We start from the raw sequence: 22,160 nt of genomic DNA, 5'->3' as shown, positions 1-22,160 counted from the left end.
TGATATGTTTTAACTTTTACCTGTTGCCTATATAGCAATCAATTAGTTTATTTTATTTTTATTTTTTCTTCTCCCATACCTCCCATTTTTAAATGGGTGGAATTTTTTCTTTCCTGTGGTTTTAGATTAAGCTTAGTTTTGTTGACTCTCCTCTTTTCTTTTTCACTGAGTTTCTAGTGGTCAGAGTGGTTCCCTTTCTTTCTTTCTTTCTTTCTTTCTTTCTTTCTTTCTTTCTTTCTTATAGGTAACTTAAAGTTTGTGGATTCTCTGTTTCTAGTTATAATAAAGATAAGGTTTTATATCGTTTGCTTGTTCTTGTGCTAAATCATTTCGGAGGATATATGAGGCAACTCAGATTTAGGCAGACACCATTATCCATACCTACCTGGGAATCCAGTAAATGTGTCTTGAATGACGTGCTACTGATATCCCTGTTAATTGTTATTGTTATTGTTTCCCTGCCCACATCTTCTATTGTCATCCACAGCCTTGGCTGAGGGAGTAGATCCAAGTAATTGTATTTGTAACTAAGACAACTGACCTATTTATATCAGTAAACTCACCCTCTTATTGAAAAATAGACCAGGATGGATACGGGACCTAAACTGCCAACCAGATTATCTTTTTTGAGAATTTGAATTAATGGACACAGAGACTTAATCAGATAGTTTAGGACATTGGAGCTGTTAAATCTTATAGAGTTGAGGCCACAGTGTCATGAAACTGAAGGTATGGAGGAATAGAAACTAAGAGGCTCACAGAGGCAACTGAAATGTGAACAGCATGGAGCAGAGTAGTGATAGTGTCTTGGAGGGATGATAGAATGAGACGTGAAAAGAGAACCAAAGACACTAATATAAACAGTTTCTGATGGCTATCCAATTCCAAGGAGGCCATCTTGAATACCTTCCATATCTTTCTATCATTATAATAGATTTCCTTTTTCCTTGATCTGTCCTTGGTGTGATTTTCTGTTTCTTACAACTAATTAATCTTTAAGATCAGTTAATTAATGGGTGTCTTGAATATGATAGGCTTTAACAGATATTTATTGTCCTGGTGTTATTATTCAGATACACTATGATGTGGAACTATAAACAGTGGACGGGTATTCATAGAAGTGCATTGAGATGACTTAATATAAAATTAAGTCTATTTTAAGAATTTTGGATCTAGAAGAGGCCTGTAAGGAATATCTAGTTCTAATTTCAAAGAAGAGAGGCCAAGGGAAAAGGATTTGCCCCACTGAAATTAGAACTGTGGTCTCCTGATATCCAGTCTAGTTTTCATTTGACTACTTGTATTGTACTGGGTTGAATAGTGCCCCCCAACCCTCATTCATGTCCACCTAGAACCTCTGAATATGACCTTATTTGTGCTAGCATCTTTATATACTTCTGTAATCAAGTTAAGATGAGGTCATAGTGAATTAAGGTGGGCTCTAATCTAATAAGACTGGTGTCCTTATAAGAACGAAAAGCTGAGATACAGCTAGAGACACATAGGGAGAATTCTATGTGGTGACAGAGGCAGTTTGGAGTGATGCAGCTGTATCCACAGAATGTCAAGGATCAATAGCTACCACCAGCAACTAAAAAGAGGGAAGGAAGGCTTCATTCACCTGTACAGGTTTTTTTTCAGAGGTGCATGGCCTTGCAAACACTCTGATTTTATACTTCTAGCTTCCAGAATAGTGAGGTAATAAATTTCTATTATTTTAAGCCAATCAGTTTGTAATATTTTATTATGGTAGCTCTAGGAAATTGAAATACTTTCCCATACTACTTCTTTTAAGATAAAGAGATTTTTCTCTGAATATCATTGAGAATTGTACAGAAAGTTATATTCTTTACAACTGAAGCTAATCGTTTTTCCTGTTGAGTATATCCATTTTTTTTTTCTTTACTTTTCTATGTGCTTAGCTATACTCTTGTGTCACTGAGGGAGTCACTGTATTGTCTTATCCTAGGATTTTCAAAGAAGTATGTCGGTAAAAAATTTTGCTTTTCTTTTTAGGAATAATTAATTTGTGTGTGTGTTATGGGTTTTTCTATTATATAGATATTCTGAAATATTCTACTCTTGTTCACTCAGATTGATGAAGCTAAAGGAAATGTTTAACTCTAAGTTTGGATCCATTCCCAAGTTTTATGTTCGAGCACCAGGAAGAGTCAACATAATAGGTATTTTAAAATTTCTTTCTCTTAATTGTTTCTTCCTTTGGTAAGATCTAAATTGCTGTTAATACATTTTTTGTATTAATTTTTCCCAAGAAAACTGAAAAAATAGAATATTTCCTATGTATCTTAGTACAGCAAGTAAAGCTTTTGCATCTGGAAATTGCATCTTTCCCAATCCATGTTGTTAGTGTTAGCTTTGTCCATTTATTTTGAAAATTTGTTGAAATTTTGTTGTTAATATGATTTTCGTGAGAGATGAAAATATTTTTCTGTGCCGCAGGATAAATTTTTAAATTTTGGTTAGTAATTTTCATGATTTTACATTTACTCATTGGGTTAGAAGAATACTGAGAAGCCTTTTTAAAAGGGTGGGTAACTTCAGGCTCTGTGTTGACAGCTCAGAGCCTGGAGCCTGCTTCAGATTCTGTCTCTTCTCTCTCTCTCTCTCTCTCCCCCCCCTCCCCCACTCATGCTCTTTCTCTCTCTCTCTCTCTGTCTCTCTCCCTCTCTCTGTCAAAAATAAATAAACATAAAAATTTTTTTAAAGGGTGGTGACCTGAAGAATGAGTAGGTTCTATCAAGAGAAAACAGGATGAGGAACTGAGAAAAAAACAGGAGTCAAAGGAGGATTAAAAAGAGAACTTCCTATAATGGAAAATGTAAACATACAAAAAACTCCCATGTATCCAACAATTATTATTATATTTAAAAAAATGTTTATTTACTTGAGAGAGAGAGCACAAATGGTGGAGGTACAGAGAGAAAGCGGGAGACACAGAATCCAAAGCAGCTCCACACTGTCAGCGCAGAGCCTGATGGGGGACTTGAACTCACAAACCGTGAGATTATGACCTGAGCTGAAGTCAGACACTTAACTGACTGAGTGACCCAGTTGCCCCCAACAATTATGATTATCAACTCAGGTGATCTTATTTTATTTTGAAGCAAATAATGGAGGATTTTTTTTTTTTTTTAAAAAGGGATGTTTGAGTATGGTTAAATGAGGGAGGGAGGAGGAATAGAGTAAAGCCAGTGGAGAGAGAGAGATTATAGATAACTGAGAAGGGAGGAATTGATGGAGCAGATTTCCTGAGAAGGCAAGAGGGGCATCAGAAGAGGGCTACTTTGATTCTTTTAACAGAAGACATGCAGGTTGATGTAGATAAATGTATAACTTAGGTAGAGAGGTTGAGGGAGTTCTTGTGGAGGTTAGATGAAGGAGGTGGGGTTTAAGTAGAAGGGACATTTGAAATAACCTTGTGAAAGGTGGGAGAGGGAGATGACTGGAGGAACAAAAGGTTTTCTGGGTAGCATTGAAATCTGGCTAGAGCTGGAGACTGTAGAATTGGAAAAGTACCAACCTGCAGAGTTGTTCTTTCTTCTCCCCCTGAGCTAGTCCAAGGTGCCAATGTTTGATCTAAGGTTGTTTTGAATTGAGGTTGCAAGCGAATGACAATGGCAGCAGGAAGTTGATGATACTAATAGGAGAGCAGGTGAAGTTATGAATCCTGGAATCTATGCTGGGTAGAAAAAGGAAGAAAGGCAGGAGGGAGCTTATAAGGTAGAGAGGGCAAAAAGCAGTCTGACAAACAAGTTAGTGGGAGGAACAGTAAGAGAAATGGCAGGACGGGAAATGTTAGTAAAGAATATGCTATTTGAAACTAAAATTTCATAAGTGAAAAAGTTCCAGGTGATAAGGTCTATAGTCATTACTGGATTTGTCAAGGTGCTAGATGGCCGAAGCAGAGAGGAGGTCAAGTTCTCTGGAGGTCAAGAGATTAGGCAGCTGGGGCTTTGGATTAGGTTGTTTACCAGGATTGGGATGGAGAGGGGCTGGAACGAGATAGCTAAGGTATTCAGGGAGGAGCAGTGTGTCTAAGAGAGAGATGAAAGGAGAGGAGAGAATGTGGCATGAGCCTTTCAAGAACTGGAGGATGGGAAAAAGGCCTGGTAATAGCAGAGTGGAGGAGGACATCAGCAGCTCTTCAGTGTTGCAGGAGGCCTGCAAAGAAGCAGTTTTCTCGGAGGAGAGCCATTTTATCTAGTTGTGGGGGTGAGGGTACCAAACTAAGAATTTCCCTGACGAATAATTCTTACTCTAGTAAATTCAGTGACTATCTTCTGATTTAAAAAAAGGGGGAGGATTATGTTCCCATATAGTTAATTTACTTAGTGCTTGGGATGAAATGAATTTCTGAAGTTATTAAAGCATTATTATACTTACCATTAAAATATTCAAAATGTAATCATCTTGTTCTCCTCACCTGTGAGCAGTTCCTGCTCCCTTCTTGCCCGTCACAGGGATGTGGGGTAGGGTGGAGTAGGGAGTGGGGATATTCCATCAGTTTTGACAGGGGCAGGAATCTGTCATTTCCAGAAGGCTGTCATCCACACTGTGGCTTTTACAAAAAACCTGGTGCCTCCCTCGAGGTCTGCCTATTTAAATATGCGTTTTCTGACCCTCCCCCGTTCATGCTCTGTCTCTCTCTGTCTCAAAAATAAATAAACGTTAAAAAAAAATTTTTTTTTAAATAAATATGCGTTTTCTATTTGTGAACCACTGTTTTATATTATTGTCTTCTTTGAAGGAAGTTGGTGAGAAAGGCAGCTTTGAAAACCACTTCTCCATGTGAAACTATCAATCCATAAAAAAAAAAACAACCTTTATCATTTCATTTTAAAGGCTACATCAATATGGAAAAGATTTGCTACCTTCTATATTAATAATAAGTATTAAAAAATGCAGTTGTGCAGTTGAATTGTCTTCCATTCATTTTGTGTTTCTTAGTTGGTTAGTGTTTGCCATAGGAACAGTCAGATATGAAAACCTGTCTTGGGGAAATATAAATGAGCTTGCTTATTTTGCTTATTTCTTTCTTGAATTGTTATTTTGTATTTCAATCTCATGAATAACAACCTTGAGTTTAAATAGCAATCTGGAGAAAATATGATGGTGTAATAGGAAATAAAATTCCTACATATGATTCATAGAGGAATTAGAATGCATAGAATAGTTTGTTTCCTATATTTTCTTATTATATATAAAATAGTGCAGATTAAAAATTCTTTTTCTTCTTTTTTTTAATTTTATTTTTTATTTTTTAAAATTTACATCCAAATTAGTTAGCATATAGTGAAACAATGATTTCAGGAGTAGATTTCTTACTGCCCCTTACCCATTCAGCCCATCCCCCCTCCCTTCCCTGGTTACCCCTCCAGTAACCCTCAGTTTGTTCTCCACATTTATGAGTCCTTCTGTTTTGTCTCCCTCACTGTTGTTTTTTTATTTTATTTTATTTTTTTATTTTTAAAATTTACATCCAAATTAGTTAGTATATAGTGAAGCAATGATTTCAGGAGTAGATTCCTTAATGCCCCTTACCCATTTAGCCCATCCCCCCCCCCCAAACCCCTCCAGTAACCCTCAGTTTGTTCTCCATATTTATGAGTCTCTTTTGTTTTGTCCCCCTCCCTGTTTTTATATTATTTTTGTTTCCCTTCCCTTATGTTCATCTGTTTTGTCTCTTAAAGTCCTCATATGAGCAAAGTCATATGATTTTTGTCTTTCTCTGACTGACTAATTTCACTTAGCATAATACCCTCCAGTTCAATCCACAGAGTTGCAAATGGCAAGATTTCATTCTTTTTGATTGCCAAGTAATACTCCATTGTAGATATATACCACATCTTCTTTATCCATTCCTCCACCGATGGGCATTTGGGCTCTTTCCATACTTTGGCTACTGTTGATAGTGCTGCTATAAACATGGGGGTGCATGTGTCCCTTTGAAACAGCACACCTGTATCCCTTGGATAAATGCCTAGTAGTGCAATTGCTGGGTTGTAGGTAGTTCTATTTTTAGTTTTTTGTGGAACCTCCATACTGTTTTCCAGAGTGGCTGCACCAGCTTGCATTCCCACCAACAGTGCAAAAGAAATCCTCTTTCTCCACATCCTCGCCAATGTCTGTTGTTGCCTGAGTTGTTAATGATTGCCATTCTGACAGGTGTAAAGTGGTATCTCATTGTGGTTTTGATTTGTATTTCCCTGATGATGAGTGATGTTGAGCATTTTTTCATGTGTCGGTTGGCCATCTGGATGTCTTCTTGGAGAAGTGTCCATTCATGTCTTTTGCCCATTTCTTCACTGGATGATTTGTTTTCTGGGTGTTGAGTTTGATAAGTTCTTTATAGATTTTGGATACTAACCCTTTATCTGATAGGTCATTTGCAAATATCTTCTCCCATTCTGTCAGTTGCCTTTTAGTTTTGCTGATTCTTGCTTCTTTTTTTTTTATCCTAGCTGTGTCTAGCACATTCAGTACAACTTATCAATGCCAGTCTAATTTGTTAGGCATTTATTTAGGCTAAAAATATAAATAAAGCAAAGTCCTCAACTTTAGTGAGTACGTTGGCTAACAAGGAGGAGAGTGAGAGTCACATAATGTTAATACAAGGCAGGGTGTGTTAAAGGCTTCAGCCGTTCATATTTTAAAAGGTAATATGAAAGAGCAACAGGAAAAGGAGAGATTACTGTTCTTGATACTCCATATAACTAGTCACAAAACAAAATATTTGAAGATGATCACTATGAATTAGAAAGTAGAAAAAAACTTGTGAAGATTTAAAGAAGTCTAAAAATTAACAGAAACTAATAACTAATATGCTAGCAGAAGTTTCTGGCTCAGGTGTCTGGGAGAGAAAGAAAACTTTCATTTTCTGTCCATAGTATTTTTATTTTCTGTTAAAACCTGGCTCGTGGTCAAGTTTTTCTTGTATGTCAACCTACTTGAATTTCTCTTGTTCCATTTGCTAGCAATGTTAAAAACTCTTTCTCTTTCTTTCTAGGAGAACATATAGATTATTGTGGGTATTCTGTTCTTCCTATGGCTGTAGAACAAGATATGTTAATAGCGGTGGAACCTGTGGAAACACAAACTCTTCAACTAGCCAATACAAATCCCTTGTACCCGTGAGTATTTAGGATTGCTACCATGAGTAACGGTGCATGTGCATTCATAGCCAAATGAACTCTTTAGAAGAAATCAAATTTATAATACATCATTTAATTTATTGACAATCTGTATCTGACTTCCAAAGGAATCTGAGGCTGCTCTTTAATATTTGTTCCTTTTTATTCATTTGCTCATTCATTTAAAACACGTTTACTGAAGACTTACCATGTGTCTTGACATTGTTTTTGATACTGGGCCATACAGAAATGAAAATAACTCTGTCCTTGCCCAGAAGGTATTTATCATCTATTTAGGCAGCTGTCTTCAGCAAAGTTGGTGGTGCTGCCTTTCTTATGTTACTAGGGCACCCTCTAATTCTCTTGTAACATCTTACCACGCTGTATTACAATTACCTGCTTACTTGCCTGTATTCCCCCAGTAGATTATAAACTCTGTGACTTTAGGTACTGTTGCCTCTCCAGTGCTGTAGGCTCAGTGACAAACTTAGAGTCGGTGCATAATAGACCTAAGTTTCTAGTACATATGCTTTATCAAGTTAAGGACATACTTTTTTGTTTGCAGTTTTTTAAAAATTCTTAGTTTGCCAATATTAAAAAAATCTGTTAATGGGTATTGAATTTTATTAAATGTCTATTCAATATAGAAGAGCAGTTAAGGGGCGCCTGGGTGGCTCAGTCAGTTGAGCATCTGACTTCGGCTCAAGTCATGATCTCGCGGTCTGTGAGTTCAAGCCCCGAGTCAGGCTCTGTGCTGATGGCTCAGAGCCTTGAGCCTGCTTCCGATTCTGTGTCTCCCTCTCTCTCTGCCCCTCCCCCGTTCATGCTCTGTCTTTCTGTCAAAAATAAATAAATATTAAAAAAAATTAAAAAAAAGAAGAGCAGTTAAAAAATACTATGAATTAACGATGATGAATTTTCTAATTTTGAAGTATCTTTGCATTCCTAGGATGAGTCCTACTTACTTATAGTATGGTATGATGGATTTGATTTGCTAATTACAAAGAGATTTGGGCATATGACTGGTAGATTTTATTTTTGGCTATTGTTCATTGGCCAGTTTGCCTGTAGTAATGTTCATTCATTCAGTAAATATTTTATGTGTGCCTTTAATAAGGCACAATACCAGGTTATGCAAGATACAGACATTTCTGACTTCTATGTTGAATCCTTTAAAGAAAACTTTACATTGTCTCAAACACAATTTGTGTCATTATTTGTAAACATTTAAAACTGGGTGCATAATAATTTCTCATGTTGATTTACCCAAATTCACTTCAACATTTCCATTTATGATGAATATATGGATTCAGTTGCATTTTTTGACAAAAGCAGAGCCTGAAGACAAACTTGAATGAAGGTAGAGTATTTGGGATATGATCCCAGGAGTGGTATGGGACAACATAGAGAATGACTTAGGGAAGCAGAGATGAATTACTAAAGCAGGTAGTCCCTGCTATAGGTAAGAGTCTCCATTCTCCCAGGACTCCTAGGAAGGATGCAGCGTGTCTCCCAGAATTATCCACAAGTTGTGTAACATTCATTGAGTGGAGATACCGTAATTTATCTATTCACCATTGATGGGCATTTAGATCAATCCTAGCTTTTGGCTATTATGAATAATGCTGTTAGTGTTATTTGTGTACAAATTTATGTGTGGACATGTATTTCATCTTTGGGGGTAAATATCTAGGACTGTTTGATTTACCTTTTTAAGAGCTTGCCTGTTTTCCAAAGTGGTTGTACCATTTTTCATTCCTATCACCAGTATATGAGAATTCAGTTTGTTCTACATTTTTGCTAACATGTCTTTTTAAATCTTATCCACTCTCATAAATGTGTAGTGGTTTTAATTTTAATTTCACTAACCAATGATGTTGAACATCTTTTCATGTACTTATTTGTCATCTGTTCAAATCTTGTGCCCAATTTTAAGGAGGATTTTCATCTTCTACTATTCACCTACAAGATTTTCTTTTATATTGTAGATACCAGTCCTTTGTTAGATTAATGTTTTGCAAATATTTACTTCCAGTCCGTGGCTTGGATTTTCATTTTCTTTACTATGTCTTTTGAAGAAGAATTTTTAATTTTGATCAAGTCCAATTTATTGATTTTTTTTTCTTTCGCAGTTTGTAGTTTTTGACTGTTTTTAAGAAACCTTTGCCAAACCCAAGGCACTAAAGGTTTCCCCAGTGTTTTCTTCTGGAAATTTTATAATTTTAGCTCTTGCATTTAGGCCTATGATCCAGTTTGAATTAATTTTTGTATGTAGCATGAGATAAGTGTTGAAGTTTATAATTTTTTGTATATGGCTATCCAATTGCTTACCACCATTTGTTGAAAAGATGATATTTTCCTATTGAATTACCTTGACAGCCTATGTTGAAAAGCAGTTGCTAATAAATGTATGGATCTATTTCTGGACTCTATTCTGTTTTATTGATGTATTTGTCTATCTTTATGCCAATACCATACTATCTGAAAACTATAGCTTTTTTGAGTATGATTGATGTACAATTTTACATTAGTTTCGGGTGTACAACACAGTGATTCAACTTCTCTATACCTTATGTTGTGCTCACCACAAGTGTAGTCACCATATGTCACCATACAACACTATTGCAGTATCATAGACTACATTCCTGATTCTGTGTCTTTTATTCAGGTAATTTATGCATTCCATAACTGGAAGCCTGTATCTCCCACTCTCCTTCATCCTTTTGCCCATCCCCCTACTCCCTTCTGGCAACTAATAGTTTGTTCTCTGTATTTATTTGATTTGAGAACAAATCAGTTTGTTCTCTGATTCTGATTTTCTAAAAAAATTTTTAATGTTTATTTTTGAGAGAGAGACAGAGTGTAAGTGGGGGAGGGGCAGAAAGAGAGGGAGACACAGAATCTGAAGCAGTTTCCAGGTTCTGAGCTGTCAGCACAGAGCCCGATATGGGGCTCAAACTCACGAACCACAAGATCATGACCTGAGTGGAATTCGGACACTTAACCGACTGAGCCACCCAGGTGCCCCTGATTCTGATTTTTGTTTGTTTGTTTATTCATTTGTTTTCCTTTTTAGATCTCACATATGAATGAAATCATATGGTATTTGTCTTTCTCAGTCTGACTTATTTCACATATCATAATACCTTTTATGTCCATTTATGTTATCACAAATGGCAAGTTCTCATCCTTTTTTATGGCTGAGTAATATTCCGTGTGTGTGTGTGTGTGTGTGTGTGTGTGTGTGTGTGTGTGTGTGTACACACTACATTTTCCTTATCCATTGATTGATTTTTGGACACAGATTGCTTCCATAGCTTGACTACTATAAATAGTGCTGCAACAAACACAGAGGGGCATATATCCCTTTGAATTAGTGTTTTCATCTTCTTTGGGTAAATACCTAGTAGTGGAATTACTGAATCATATGGTATTCCTATTTTTAATTTTTTGAGGAACCTCCATACTGTTTTCCTTGGTGGCTATACCAATTTACATTCCCATCAACAATGCATGAAGGTTTTGTTTTCTCCACATCCTGTCCTTTTGACTCTAGCCATTCTGACAGGTGTGAGGTGATATTTCATTGTGGTTTTGACTTGCATTTCCATGATGATTAGTGATGTTGAGCATCTTTTCGTGTATCTGTTGGCTATCTGTATGCCTATTCAGATCCTCTCCCCATTTTTTAATTGGATTATGTTTTTTGGGTGTTGTATAATTTCTTTATATGTTTTAGATATTAACCCTTTATCAGATATATCATTTGCAAATATCTTCTCCTATTCAGTAGATTGCCTTTTTGTTTTGTTGATGATTTCCTCTGCTGTTCAGAAGATTTTTATTTTGATATAGTCTCTCTCATATATACATATATATATATGCTTTTGTTTATGCATATATATATATATATATATATATATATATATATATATATATATTGTTTGTTTGTTTGTTTCCCTTGCCTTAGGAGGCATTTCTAGAAAAATGTTGCTACTACTGATGTCAGAGAAATTAGTGCCTATGTTCTCTTCTGGAGTTTATGGTTTAATGTCTCACATTTAGGTTTTTAATCCATTTTGAGTTTATTTTTCTGCATGGTGTTAGAAATAGTCAGGTTTCATTCTTTTGCATATAGCTGTCCAGTTTTCTCAGCACCATTCATTGATGAGACTATCTTTTCCCCATTGTATATTCTTGCCTCCTTTGTCATAGATTAATAGACCCTATATGCTTGGGTATATTCTGGGCTCTCTACTCTGTTACATTGATCTATGTATCTGTTTTTGTGGCAGTACCATACTGTTTTGATTACTACAGCTTTGCAGTGTACCTTGAAATCTGGAATTGTGATAGCTCCAGCTTTATTCTTTCTCAAGATTGCTTTGGGTGTTTGGGATCTTTTATGGTTCCATACAAATTTTAGGATTGTTTGTTCCAGTTCTGTGCAAAATGGGGTTTGCATTGAACTTGTAGATTGCTTTGGGTACTATGGAAATTTTACCATTATTAACTCTTCCAAACCACGAGCATGGGATATCTTTCCATTTTTTTGTGTTGTCTTCAGTTCCTTTCATCAGTGGTTTATAGTTTTCAGAGCAGAGGTCTTTGACCTCCCTGGTTACATTTATTCCTAGGTCTTTTATTCTTTTCAGTGCAATTGTGAATGGAATTTTTTTCCTACTTTCTCTTTCTGGTACTTAGTTATTAATATATAGAAATTTTACCAATTTCTGGGTATCAACTTTGTATCCTGAAAACTTTATTGAATTCATTTATTACTTCTAATAATTTTTTGATGGAGCCTTTAGGATTTTATGTATATAGCATCATGTCATCTGCAAATAGTGACAGTTTAACTTCTTCTTTATTAATATAGATGCCTTTTATTTCTTTTTCTTGTCTGATTGCCGTGGCTTGGACCTCCAGCACTATGTTGAATAAAAGTGGAAACAGCGGACCTCCTTGTCTTGTCCCTCATCTTAGAGGAATAGCTCTCAGGTTTTCATCACTGAGTAGGGTGTTAGCTGTGGGTTTTTATTTACAGCCTTTATTATGTTGAGGTATGTTCTCTCTAAACCCACTTAGAGTTTTTATCACGAACGGATGTTGAATTATGTCAAATGCTTTTTCTGCATTTATTGAGATGATCATGATTTTTATCCTTCATTTTGTTGATGTGGTGTATGATGTTGATTTGCAAGTATTGAACCATCCTGCATCCCCAAAGTAAATCCCAGTTGATTGTGGTGAATGATCCTTTTAATATATTGGTGAATGTGGTTTGCTAATTGAAAACTGTAGCTTTATAAGAAGTCCTGGAATCAGGTAGCTTAAGTCCTCTAATATTGTTTGTCTTTTTCAAATTTGTTTTGGCTATCCTAGATCTTTTGCATTTCCCTATTAATTTTAGAATCAGCTATTCAACTTCTATGAAAGAGCATGCTGAGCTTTTTATTGGGGTTGTACTTAATATAGAGATCAATTTGGGAAGAACTGACATCTTAACAGTATTTACTCCTTCAATCCATGAACATGGTATATCTCTCCACTTATTTAGGTCTTCAATTTTTCTCAGAAATATTTTGTTGTTGTAAGGGTGTATGTCTTGTACATTTTTTTCTCAAACTTTTCTCTAAGTATTTATTTTTTGATGATATTGTTATTGTAAATGGTCTAGCCCAGTGCCTGACATACCCAGGGTAGACACTGGGCAAATGTTTGTTGGAAGAACAAGTGAATCAATGCATAAAACGTGTAAGTGGAAATTACCAGTGTAGTAAGTCATAACTGCTCATTTTCAGGAGTTTTTCCCTAGCATTCTGCAACATGGGTGCAAGAGTAGAGAAAGCAGATGGGTGATACAATGCAGGAATTGGGAAAATGTGTGCCTGCTTTTGAATGTTAGGAAATGGCTGGGCAGGGAGACAAGACAAGGATGCTAGAAAGAAAAAACAGGAAATATCTAACCAAAGAGAAGATTTTTTTCTATGACAGATTTAAACTATATTCCTCATTCTGCAAAAACTGGCATTTTTCAGCTGTTTTCTTGACATTTCTCATGTAGCCTCCTATATCTGTCCAAATTCCCTCCTCTACTTTTTTTCTATATACCCCCACCCATGACTCCCACTTCTTAGTTTTCTTTTTCTTTGTAGTGACTTTCAAGATCTCTGGTTAGCTAGGAACAGAACTTGATTAGTTTTGCTAACATAATTTTATCTGCTTTCCAAATTGTGTGACCTCTTATTGACTGTGAGCAATATATTTTAACTCCTGTGGATGAGAGTAAAGAGCTTGTGAGCTGGAGTCATACTGTGTATGTCCTTGGAGAGCCACTAAACCTCTCTGAGCCTCCAGGAAGGCCTCCCTTCTCCACTCTAATATGCTGATTATAGAGATGATGCCCTCTTGGTCTCATTTCCCATTCCACATTATACACCATCATGTGACAGTAGTGTGTGATCATGATTTGTATTCATGTTGTCTCAGCTAGATTACAAATGCTTAAAAGATAAGCCTTTTACTTTTTACCTTTATACTCCTACAAATGCCTTGCATATTTAAATATTTTTCTTAGGCGATGATGTGTCCCTGTTATCTAGTTAAGATAATGCATGGAGGGCACCTACTACAGTGATTGGCAAATAGTAGGTATTTAGCAAATTATATGAAAAGTATCCAGTCAATATGGGGAAATGTTGCTTATTTCCTCACTTTTTAATTAACAACCTCCCCCCCCCCCGCTTCCTTCATATAGTTTGTCCTTTGGCTGATTTGGAAACCTATTTATCAGGGGCGCCTGGGTGGTTGAGTTAAGTGTCCAACTTCAGCTCAGGTCATGATCTCAGGGTTTGTGGGTTCAAGCCTCACGTCAGGCTCTGTGCTGACAGCTTGGAGCCTAGAGCCTGCTTCAGATTCTGTGTCTCCCTCTCTCTCTGCCCCTCCCCCACTCACACTCTGTCTCTGTCTCTCTCTCTAAAATAAAAACAAAAAAATTAAAAAAAAAAAGAAACCTCTTTATCTATTTTTCATTTTGAGATCATTTTTGACTTACAAAGGACTCACAAAAATAGTACAAAGAATTCCCACACATCAAGTGGTATGCTCTCAGTGTATGATACCAAGGAGGCACACGATGTCTCTTTATCAGTGTTATTAATTTTTTAATGTTTATTTATTTTTGAGAGAGATAAAGAGAAAGAGAGCGAGCAGGGGAGGGGCAGAGAGAGAGAGAGGGAACCTGATGCAGGCTCCACACTGTCAGCACAGACCCCAACAAGGCACTCAATCTCACAAACTGAGATCATGATCTGAGCTGAAATCAAGAGTTGGACGCTTAACTGACTGAGCCACCTGGGTGCCCCGGTGTTGTTAACTTTGATCATTTGGTTAAGGGGATGTCTGCCAGATTTCTTTGCCATAAAATTACTATTTTTTGCCCTTTGCAAGAAGTATCTGCTGGGGAAATACTTTTGAATCTATGTAAATATTTTATTTCTTATCAAATTTTTACTCCCTGACTTTAGCATCCATTAATGATTCTTTCGTGAAAAAATCTATCAGAGTTCGCCAAATAATGATTTTTTAATTCTACTTCAGCTATTTTGCATTTTACTCTAAGGAAGAGGCTTTCTTTCTCCTTCATTTAGCTATTTATTCATTTGTTCATTTATATCAGTATAGATTCATGGAGGCTTATTGAACGAGTTATGATTCATTAGAATCATCATTATTTGTTTTTTTTTCCTTCTTCTTAAATTGTACAGACAGTAAAGTTGGATGGGTGGCAGAGAGTGTGGGGAAAGAAGGCTTTGAGTGCTGTTACAGTTAGAGGTATGCCAAACAGCAAGCTCAAAGGATAAAAGTTTGTGGTTTACATCAACCTAACAAGGATGATCATGAAATAAAATGTGGTGTAGATTATGCTGAAATATATCAGTTCCTCTTTGTTTCAGGAAATAAAAAAGGTCAATTGGAACTAGTTTAATTGTTAAGGTCACTACAACTTCTCTTACCTTTTAGTATGTGGAGATGTTTGTTGTTTTTGAGTAGACTGCGAAGCACATATGTGAAAACAAATAGAAAATAAAATTTCAGGGGCGCCTGGATGGCGCAGTCGGTTAAGCGTCCGACTTCAGCCAGGTCACGATCTCGCGGTCCGTGAGTTCGAGCCCCGCGTCAGGCTCTGGGCTGATGGCTCGGAGCCTGGAGCCTGTTTCCGATTCTGTGTCTCCCTCTCTCTCTGCCCCTCCCCCGTTCATGGTCTGTCTCTCTCTGTCCCAAAAATAAATAAAAAACGTTGAAAAAAAAAATTAAAAAAAAAAAAAAAAAAAAAAAAAGAAAATAAAATTTCAGTATCACCCTCTTGGCACAAGATGGCAGCAGTCAGCCATTGATTTTGCAGCTATGGATTTTTGCAGCCTCTAGACTTAAATTAATGTGTCTTTGTTTTTGCAGGGACTTCAGTATTAATGCTAACAATATTCAGATTGACAAAACCAAGCCTCTGTGGCACAACTATTTCCTATGTGGATTTAAAGGAATTCAGGTAAATCGGTTTATAAGGCAACTACTAGCAGTTGAGCTTATAATGTATATTATATGTCAAGATTTATTTTACTTACTATGTATTTTTTGCCTCCTTTTAATGCTAACTGATGTTTCTGTTCTATTTTGCTAATTTATGTATTTCAGAGGATGGGGTAGATATGACTATTCCTGGGTGATGTCCACAGGGGGCAGTGATGGCTGTTCATAAATCAGTTGCAGCCAACACAAACCTTTTTCTTTTTTAAATCTTTGTATAAATTTTCTTTTGAAGGATATAATCTACAATACATTTTTTTCTAACAATATGTATGCATATACTGTAATAGGATTTCAAGTTAGACAGCCCTAGGTGTGAATCTGAGCATTACTCAGCTGTGTGAATTCAACCTCTTTAAGTCTCAGATTGGTTTTCTGTATAATGATGTCATTGCTGTTCAGCAAAGAGTTGTTACAAGGATTACACAGTGCTCAACACATAGTAGGCATTCAATAAATGGTAACCAGTGCTGCTATTACTACTTCAGATGGAGTTAAAAAAAGATGTAGTGAAACTTTTTAGTGTAAGTATTTTCCTTAGAAATATTGAATAATTACCATGACTATCTCTAATGTCATGTACAAGAGCAAGAAAATGAAATATTTCTACTTTTTCTCCAAATTAAAAATGTATGAAGGACAAAAAGAAAATTGATTTGATAAATCAATTTTGTTTGTTTGTTAAAAATCCATGTTTTAGACAGCTTGTGTCCCTTACTGCCTGCTGGTCCTTTCTGAAATTTTGTCATGAGTAGCCTGGGACTCAGTGATATAGCCATCATAGAAAAGCATCACATTTATTTCTGATGTGTAGTTCTATACTCTAATTATGGTGGTTCTGGTTTTAGAGTTCCTGCATTCATTTCTTCTTTCTCTTCTCTTCTCTTCTCTTCTCTTCTCTTCTCTTCTCTTCTCTTCTCTTCTCTCCTTCCTTTCTTCCTCTCTCTTCTTTCTTTCTTTCTTTCTTTCTTTCTTTCTTTCTTTCTTTCTTTCTTTCTTTTTCCAGACACATGGTAATAGCTTATGGGAAAAGGTATTGGCAGCTTTTAAATCTTCAAGTTATTTGGCTTATCATATGCACTAGTGGGAATTACAGTATTTGGAAGCATTTCCCTGGCAAATGCAATTTGATCTTCCTTATAGCCACATGCTTTTTATAGCATATGGATAAAGTGACCTAAATATACTGAATGTTGCTTTGTGTTGTTTTTGAGAATTTGAGGTCTAGAAGTTTTCTTTTCTGGTTTGACACTTATGTGCAAAAGTAGGTTTGTACAGAGAATTTTTGGCAGAGAAGTAATTTAAATGTTAGTTTGTTTAGAAACCTTCAAATTCAAATACTAGAAAATTTTAGAGGATAATCTGTTTATATTAAGTTGAACATGTTACCCTTTTGCGATAGAGCTATGACAGAATTTGGCATAATCCATTTACGTTTTTGAATCTGTTGTACGTTTTAATTCAAAACATTGCGTGATAAGTTTGTAAGTATGATTCACATTCAAGATACACTGTGGATCAGTTTATGGTTAAATATATAGCATTCTCCAAGTTTCTTTTTTCTTTTCTTTTTTTTTTTTAAACAAGCTGCCTGATGTTCTGTATGAAAGGGCATTGGCAGCAGCAGTGTTTCAGTTTATAATTTGTATTTCTGGAAAGGAAATTTTTAGATGACTTGAAATCAAGAAGAGAAATACATCCAGCAGAATCTCTTTTTTTGTGGTGTGTGAGTTTTGCCAACATAGGAAAAAAAGGACAAAAAGAATTAAGGAAGAAAACAGCCTTTAATTTGCAGAGTTTTGTTGTTACTTTGGTTATTCTAACTAGTTGATTGAAATTTCTTCCTAGAATAATATGTTTGATGAAATGCATAATTATGTAATATAATAGTATTTTGTACTTTGGTCTTGAGCTGGTTGAGTAATTTGCAAGCACACTAGTACTTTTTCTTGAGGAGGAGGTAGCCTTGAATTTATTTTTAATCCTAAACCACAAAGGTTATGTTATAATATCATCTTAAGTGCCATCCGAGATATTCATCTAAGTATCCTAGAGATGTCCATCTTTAGATCAGAGTCTCATTATTTCTTTGGGCTTTCCTAGTTGCAGAAATAGTTTCCCTGCTTCGTTTAGAGTCTGTGTTCTCATCTGTGGCTGAAATCTAATTTGGCTGTCTTGAAAGCTACCATATGGCTAAACTGTATCTATAAACTCTAGTAAAAATCTGGATTTCCTCATATAGCTGACTTACATTCAATCACAGTGACAGTATCCTGGCCCATGTTTTTGACTGCAGTGGAGAAGTTCTCAACCAGAAATCAGGGACCTGGGTTCTACTCCCAGTTCCCTGTGTGTTGGAAAAAAACTTTTAATCTTTTGGTGCCTAGGTTTTTCCATCAGTAAAAGGGAACCAAAGAAGCTTAGAACATTTTTTCTTCAGAGGACCTTCTGAAATTGAATTATAATTGTTTAATATTTTTCCTATATCTGTTCAAATCAATTAATGCTCAAGAAAAAGATCATTCCTCTTAAAAACTGAGAGCAAACTGAGGGTTGATGGGGGGTGGGAGGGAGGGGAGGGTGGGTGATGGGTACTGAGGAGGGCACCTGTTGAGATGAGCACTTGGGTGTTGTGTGGAAACCAATTTGACAATAAATTTCATATTTAAAATAAAAAAATATTCTAAAAAAAAAAAGAAAGAAAAAGATCATTCAAGGCAGTTTTAGGAAATGGATCAATAGCTTTTTGTTGAAAAAGGAAAAAATTATCTTCAGATTACCAAACCCTGTGGCCAAGAACGATTTAATAAAATGCCATGTATAGACTCCACTAAAGCGAATTGCACAAGCAGTTTCTATCAATAGCACAATAAGTCCATTGATAAACGTTGGCTCTCTGGGGAATGAAAGAAGCTTTTGCTACTCCTTGATTCCAACACCAAAGTTACAAGTGCTGTTTTCCCTTCTATTCTCAGGAGCACTTTGGTCTTAGCAACCTGACTGGAATGAATTGTTTGGTGGATGGAAACATCCCACCGAGTTCTGGTCTCTCTAGCTCCAGTGCTTTGGTGTGTTGTGCTGGCTTGGTGACTGTCACGGTGCTGGGAATGAACTTATCCAAGGTAACCAACTTGAATGTGTTCGCTTCACAGAACTCTCTCTTTCTAAAGGCATTAGTGTGTGAAGCTCAAAATTGGAATATCTTCCTTTGGTTAAACAACTTTGTCTTACCTGAAAGGACTCCACACATGGACATGCATATCACCCTAATAAATTAAGTCCCGCTTGTGATAAACCACTGTGAGGTATCTGATACTTTGCAAACTGAGCAGATCTGTGAAGAGCTGGGATTAAATCTCTTAGATGACGTGTGGAGTTTGAATGCATGGATATCTTTTTGGATCACCTCATTAACAAGTTCACTTTAGAGCTAGAAATTGTAGGCTTCATAGTTAGACCTGCTTATTTTCAACCAAAACCTTAAATTAAATATTTGACAAGCACTGGGTAAAAAGGGTAAAGACCAGGCAATAAAGGAACTGAACAGCATATCTGTTTATACCAGCAGGTTAGTCACTGAAATAAACTTTAAAACAAAATATTGCATTACAAAGAGGAAATGCTTATTTCAAGGAAACATAAATCCTACAAAAGGTCAGAAAGCCTCAACTTTACAAGTTCACATAAATCTCTGACTTTGCAGTTCAGAGCAGGTGTGCTCAGCTTTAATTAATGCTTTGGAGTTCTGGTTCAAACAAAATGTTACCATAGGTTCTTTTTATCCCATGTACCTATATTACCACGTTTATAGATGGTTTGGGGAGGGCATCAGGCAGATCAAGAGAAAGTCAGCCATATGCTTAGTCTTTCTTCAGCCTGTTTAACCTTTCAGTTTGAAAATGTTATACATGAGAGGAAAGACAAGTAAAGGAGAAAACAAAGGTTCAGGTAGAATTCTCTTTGGCTGTCATGTGTACTATACGTTAGTTAGCACTTTGTAAGCTATGGCTTATTTGATGGGAAGGGTAACTTACTTGTTTTTTGTTCATTGAGAGGTAAGAAAGCAAAGGAAAGCAAGTCCAGATGTAAATGTGCTTCCACTGATGTCTTATTTGTTTATTCGTTTGTTCATTATCCAACCATTATTTATTTAGTGGCTGCTTTGTACCAGGTAATGTTCATGGCATTGAAGCTATAATAGGTACAGTTTTAACCCTCACAGTACGTATGATCTAAAAGGGGGATAGAGACATTTAACAGGCGACTATAATAGAGTGTGCTAAGTGGATAAGTAGTGTGCTAAGGGAGTATACTAAATGCAGATTTAGAGAGCATGAGGCATCTAAGCTGAGACACAAGGATTTGTAGATGTTAGTTAAGAAATAGTGATGGCATGATAACACTGATAACATCAGGTAGGCAATCAGTTGAAGGGAATCTTATGTGGAAATATCTAGAGTAAGAATGATCATGGATTGTTGGAGGAATTAGAAAGGGCTTAATTTGGCTGGAGTAATTTGGATGACGGGGAATTTGGGCTTTATCTTGATAGCATTGTAAAAACATTTCAGGCTTTTAGGAAGAAGGTAACATGATCATACCTATATTTTAGAAAGATCACTCTGGCTCTATTATTAAAATTGGTAGGAAAGTAGTAACAATATCAATAGTAGGGAAATTATTTGGTCTAGGGAAATGGCAGTGAGAATGGAGAGATCTGAATCATAAACTGAAAGTATATCTTGGAATCAATAAGACTTGGTAATTGATTGGGTATGGAGATGAGGGACAGAAAAGAGTCGAAGATTTTACCTAGGTTTCTGGCTTGGTGTGACTCATTGGAATAAGGAATATAGATGAAGGTAAAATATTGAGTAGGGGAAATCTGTGGGCAAGCTGATAGAGTTATCTAATATTTAGTCACAGACAATATCCCCGAAGCAGGGAGATCTGGACTTGAGATGGCCCATTTGAGAGTCCTTTAGTGTATAGCTGGGATCTGAAGCCATAAGAGTGGAGAAGAACTTCCAGGGGAAGAGCATAGGTAGAAAGATAAGGGAGACTAGGACAAGGATCTGGCAAGCATGAACATTTGAGGAATGGGCTGAGGAAGAGAGGTCTACTGAAGAGACTGAGAAGTAATCATATAGATAGGATGAAAATCAAAAAGGTAAGGCGACAACAAAGACAAGGAAGAGAATATTTCACAAAAACAGTGGTGTCATATGCTACTGAGATGTCAAGTAAGACAAGGACTAAGAAGCATCCATTGGATCTAACATCAGAGAAGTTAAAGAAAATCTTGGCAAGAACAGTTTAAAATAGGAATGAGTTGGGGGCACTTGGGTGGATCAGTTGGTTAAACATCCGACTTTGGCTCAGGTCATCATGAACTCATTGTTTGTGAGTTCGAGGCCTGTGTCGGGCTCTGTGCTGACAGCTCAGAGCCTGGAGCCTGCTTCGGATTCTGTGTCTCCCTCTCTCTCTGCCCCTCCCCGACTCGCACTCTAGCTCTCTCTCTCTCAAAAAGATAAACAACAAAAAAAAATTTTAAATATGAATGAGTTAAAGTCTCTGTGAGAGGCAAGAAAGTAGAAATGTTCAGCAGATACAAAAAATCTGGCTATACTTGGTGAAAGAGATAATCAGATGTGTGTGGTGGGGTAAGGTCAAGGAATTTATTTATTTATTTTAAAGTTATTAATTTATTTTGAGGGAGAGAGAGAGAGAGAGAATGAGAATGTGGGGAAGGGGCAAAGAGAGAGAGAGGAACAGAGAGAATACCAAGCAGGCTCCATGCTGTCAGCATGGAGCCCAGTGCAGGGCTCTATCTCACAAACCATGATATCATAACCTGAGCCAAAATCAAGAGCTGGACACTCAACCAACTGAGCCACCCAGGCACCTCAAATTCATTTATTTATTAATAAGAGGATTGGTGAAACTTATTTATTATTATTATTATTATTATTATTATTTTTTGCATTTTGGAGGTTTTTAATGGTATAAATAAGGGAAAGGAAGAAAAAAATGATGAAGAAAAAGAAACATTTGAAACTTTGGAATTGACTTCTTAATTCTTTGGAATTAAGTTGTTTCTGTGTTTTCAAAGTGAAAAACAGCAAATGTATTAGCATAAAAAGAGACACAGAGATCAATGGAAGAGAATAAAGTGCCCAGAAATAAGCCCATGCATATATAGTCAATTAATTTATGACAAAGGAGCCAAGAATATACAATGGGGAAAGGATAATCTCTTCAAGAAATGAATTTGGGGAAAGCTGGACAGCCACATGCAGAAGAATAAACTGGACCACTATCTTGCACCATACACAAAAATTAACTCAAAATGGATTAAAGAATTGAACATAAGACCTGAACCCATAAACTAGAAGAAACAAGCCTTAAGCTCCTTGACAT

At 36.3% G+C, this 22,160-nt stretch overlaps 1 protein-coding gene across 2 annotated transcripts in view; it reads left to right on the top strand.

The window, feature by feature from the left end:
• Nucleotides 1-22,160, top strand: part of GALK2 (galactokinase 2) — a 137,887-nt gene that overhangs the window by 22,492 nt on the left and 93,235 nt on the right. For both annotated transcript variants that reach the window (XM_019442156.2, XM_019442155.2), the window contains exons 2-5: nucleotides 2,095-2,183; nucleotides 7,028-7,151; nucleotides 15,612-15,702; nucleotides 18,716-18,862. In XM_019442156.2, coding sequence (XP_019297701.1) covers nucleotides 2,095-2,183; nucleotides 7,028-7,151; nucleotides 15,612-15,702; nucleotides 18,716-18,862 — 451 coding nt within the window. The remainder of the gene's footprint in view (nucleotides 1-2,094; nucleotides 2,184-7,027; nucleotides 7,152-15,611; nucleotides 15,703-18,715; nucleotides 18,863-22,160) is intronic.

Source organism: Panthera pardus, unplaced genomic scaffold, assembly GCF_024362965.1.
Source record: "Panthera pardus isolate Hobbes unplaced genomic scaffold, ASM2436296v1 HiC_scaffold_24, whole genome shotgun sequence".
Taxonomy (NCBI): domain Eukaryota; kingdom Metazoa; phylum Chordata; class Mammalia; order Carnivora; family Felidae; genus Panthera; species Panthera pardus.
This window is presented reverse-complemented; position numbering and strand designations above follow the sequence as displayed.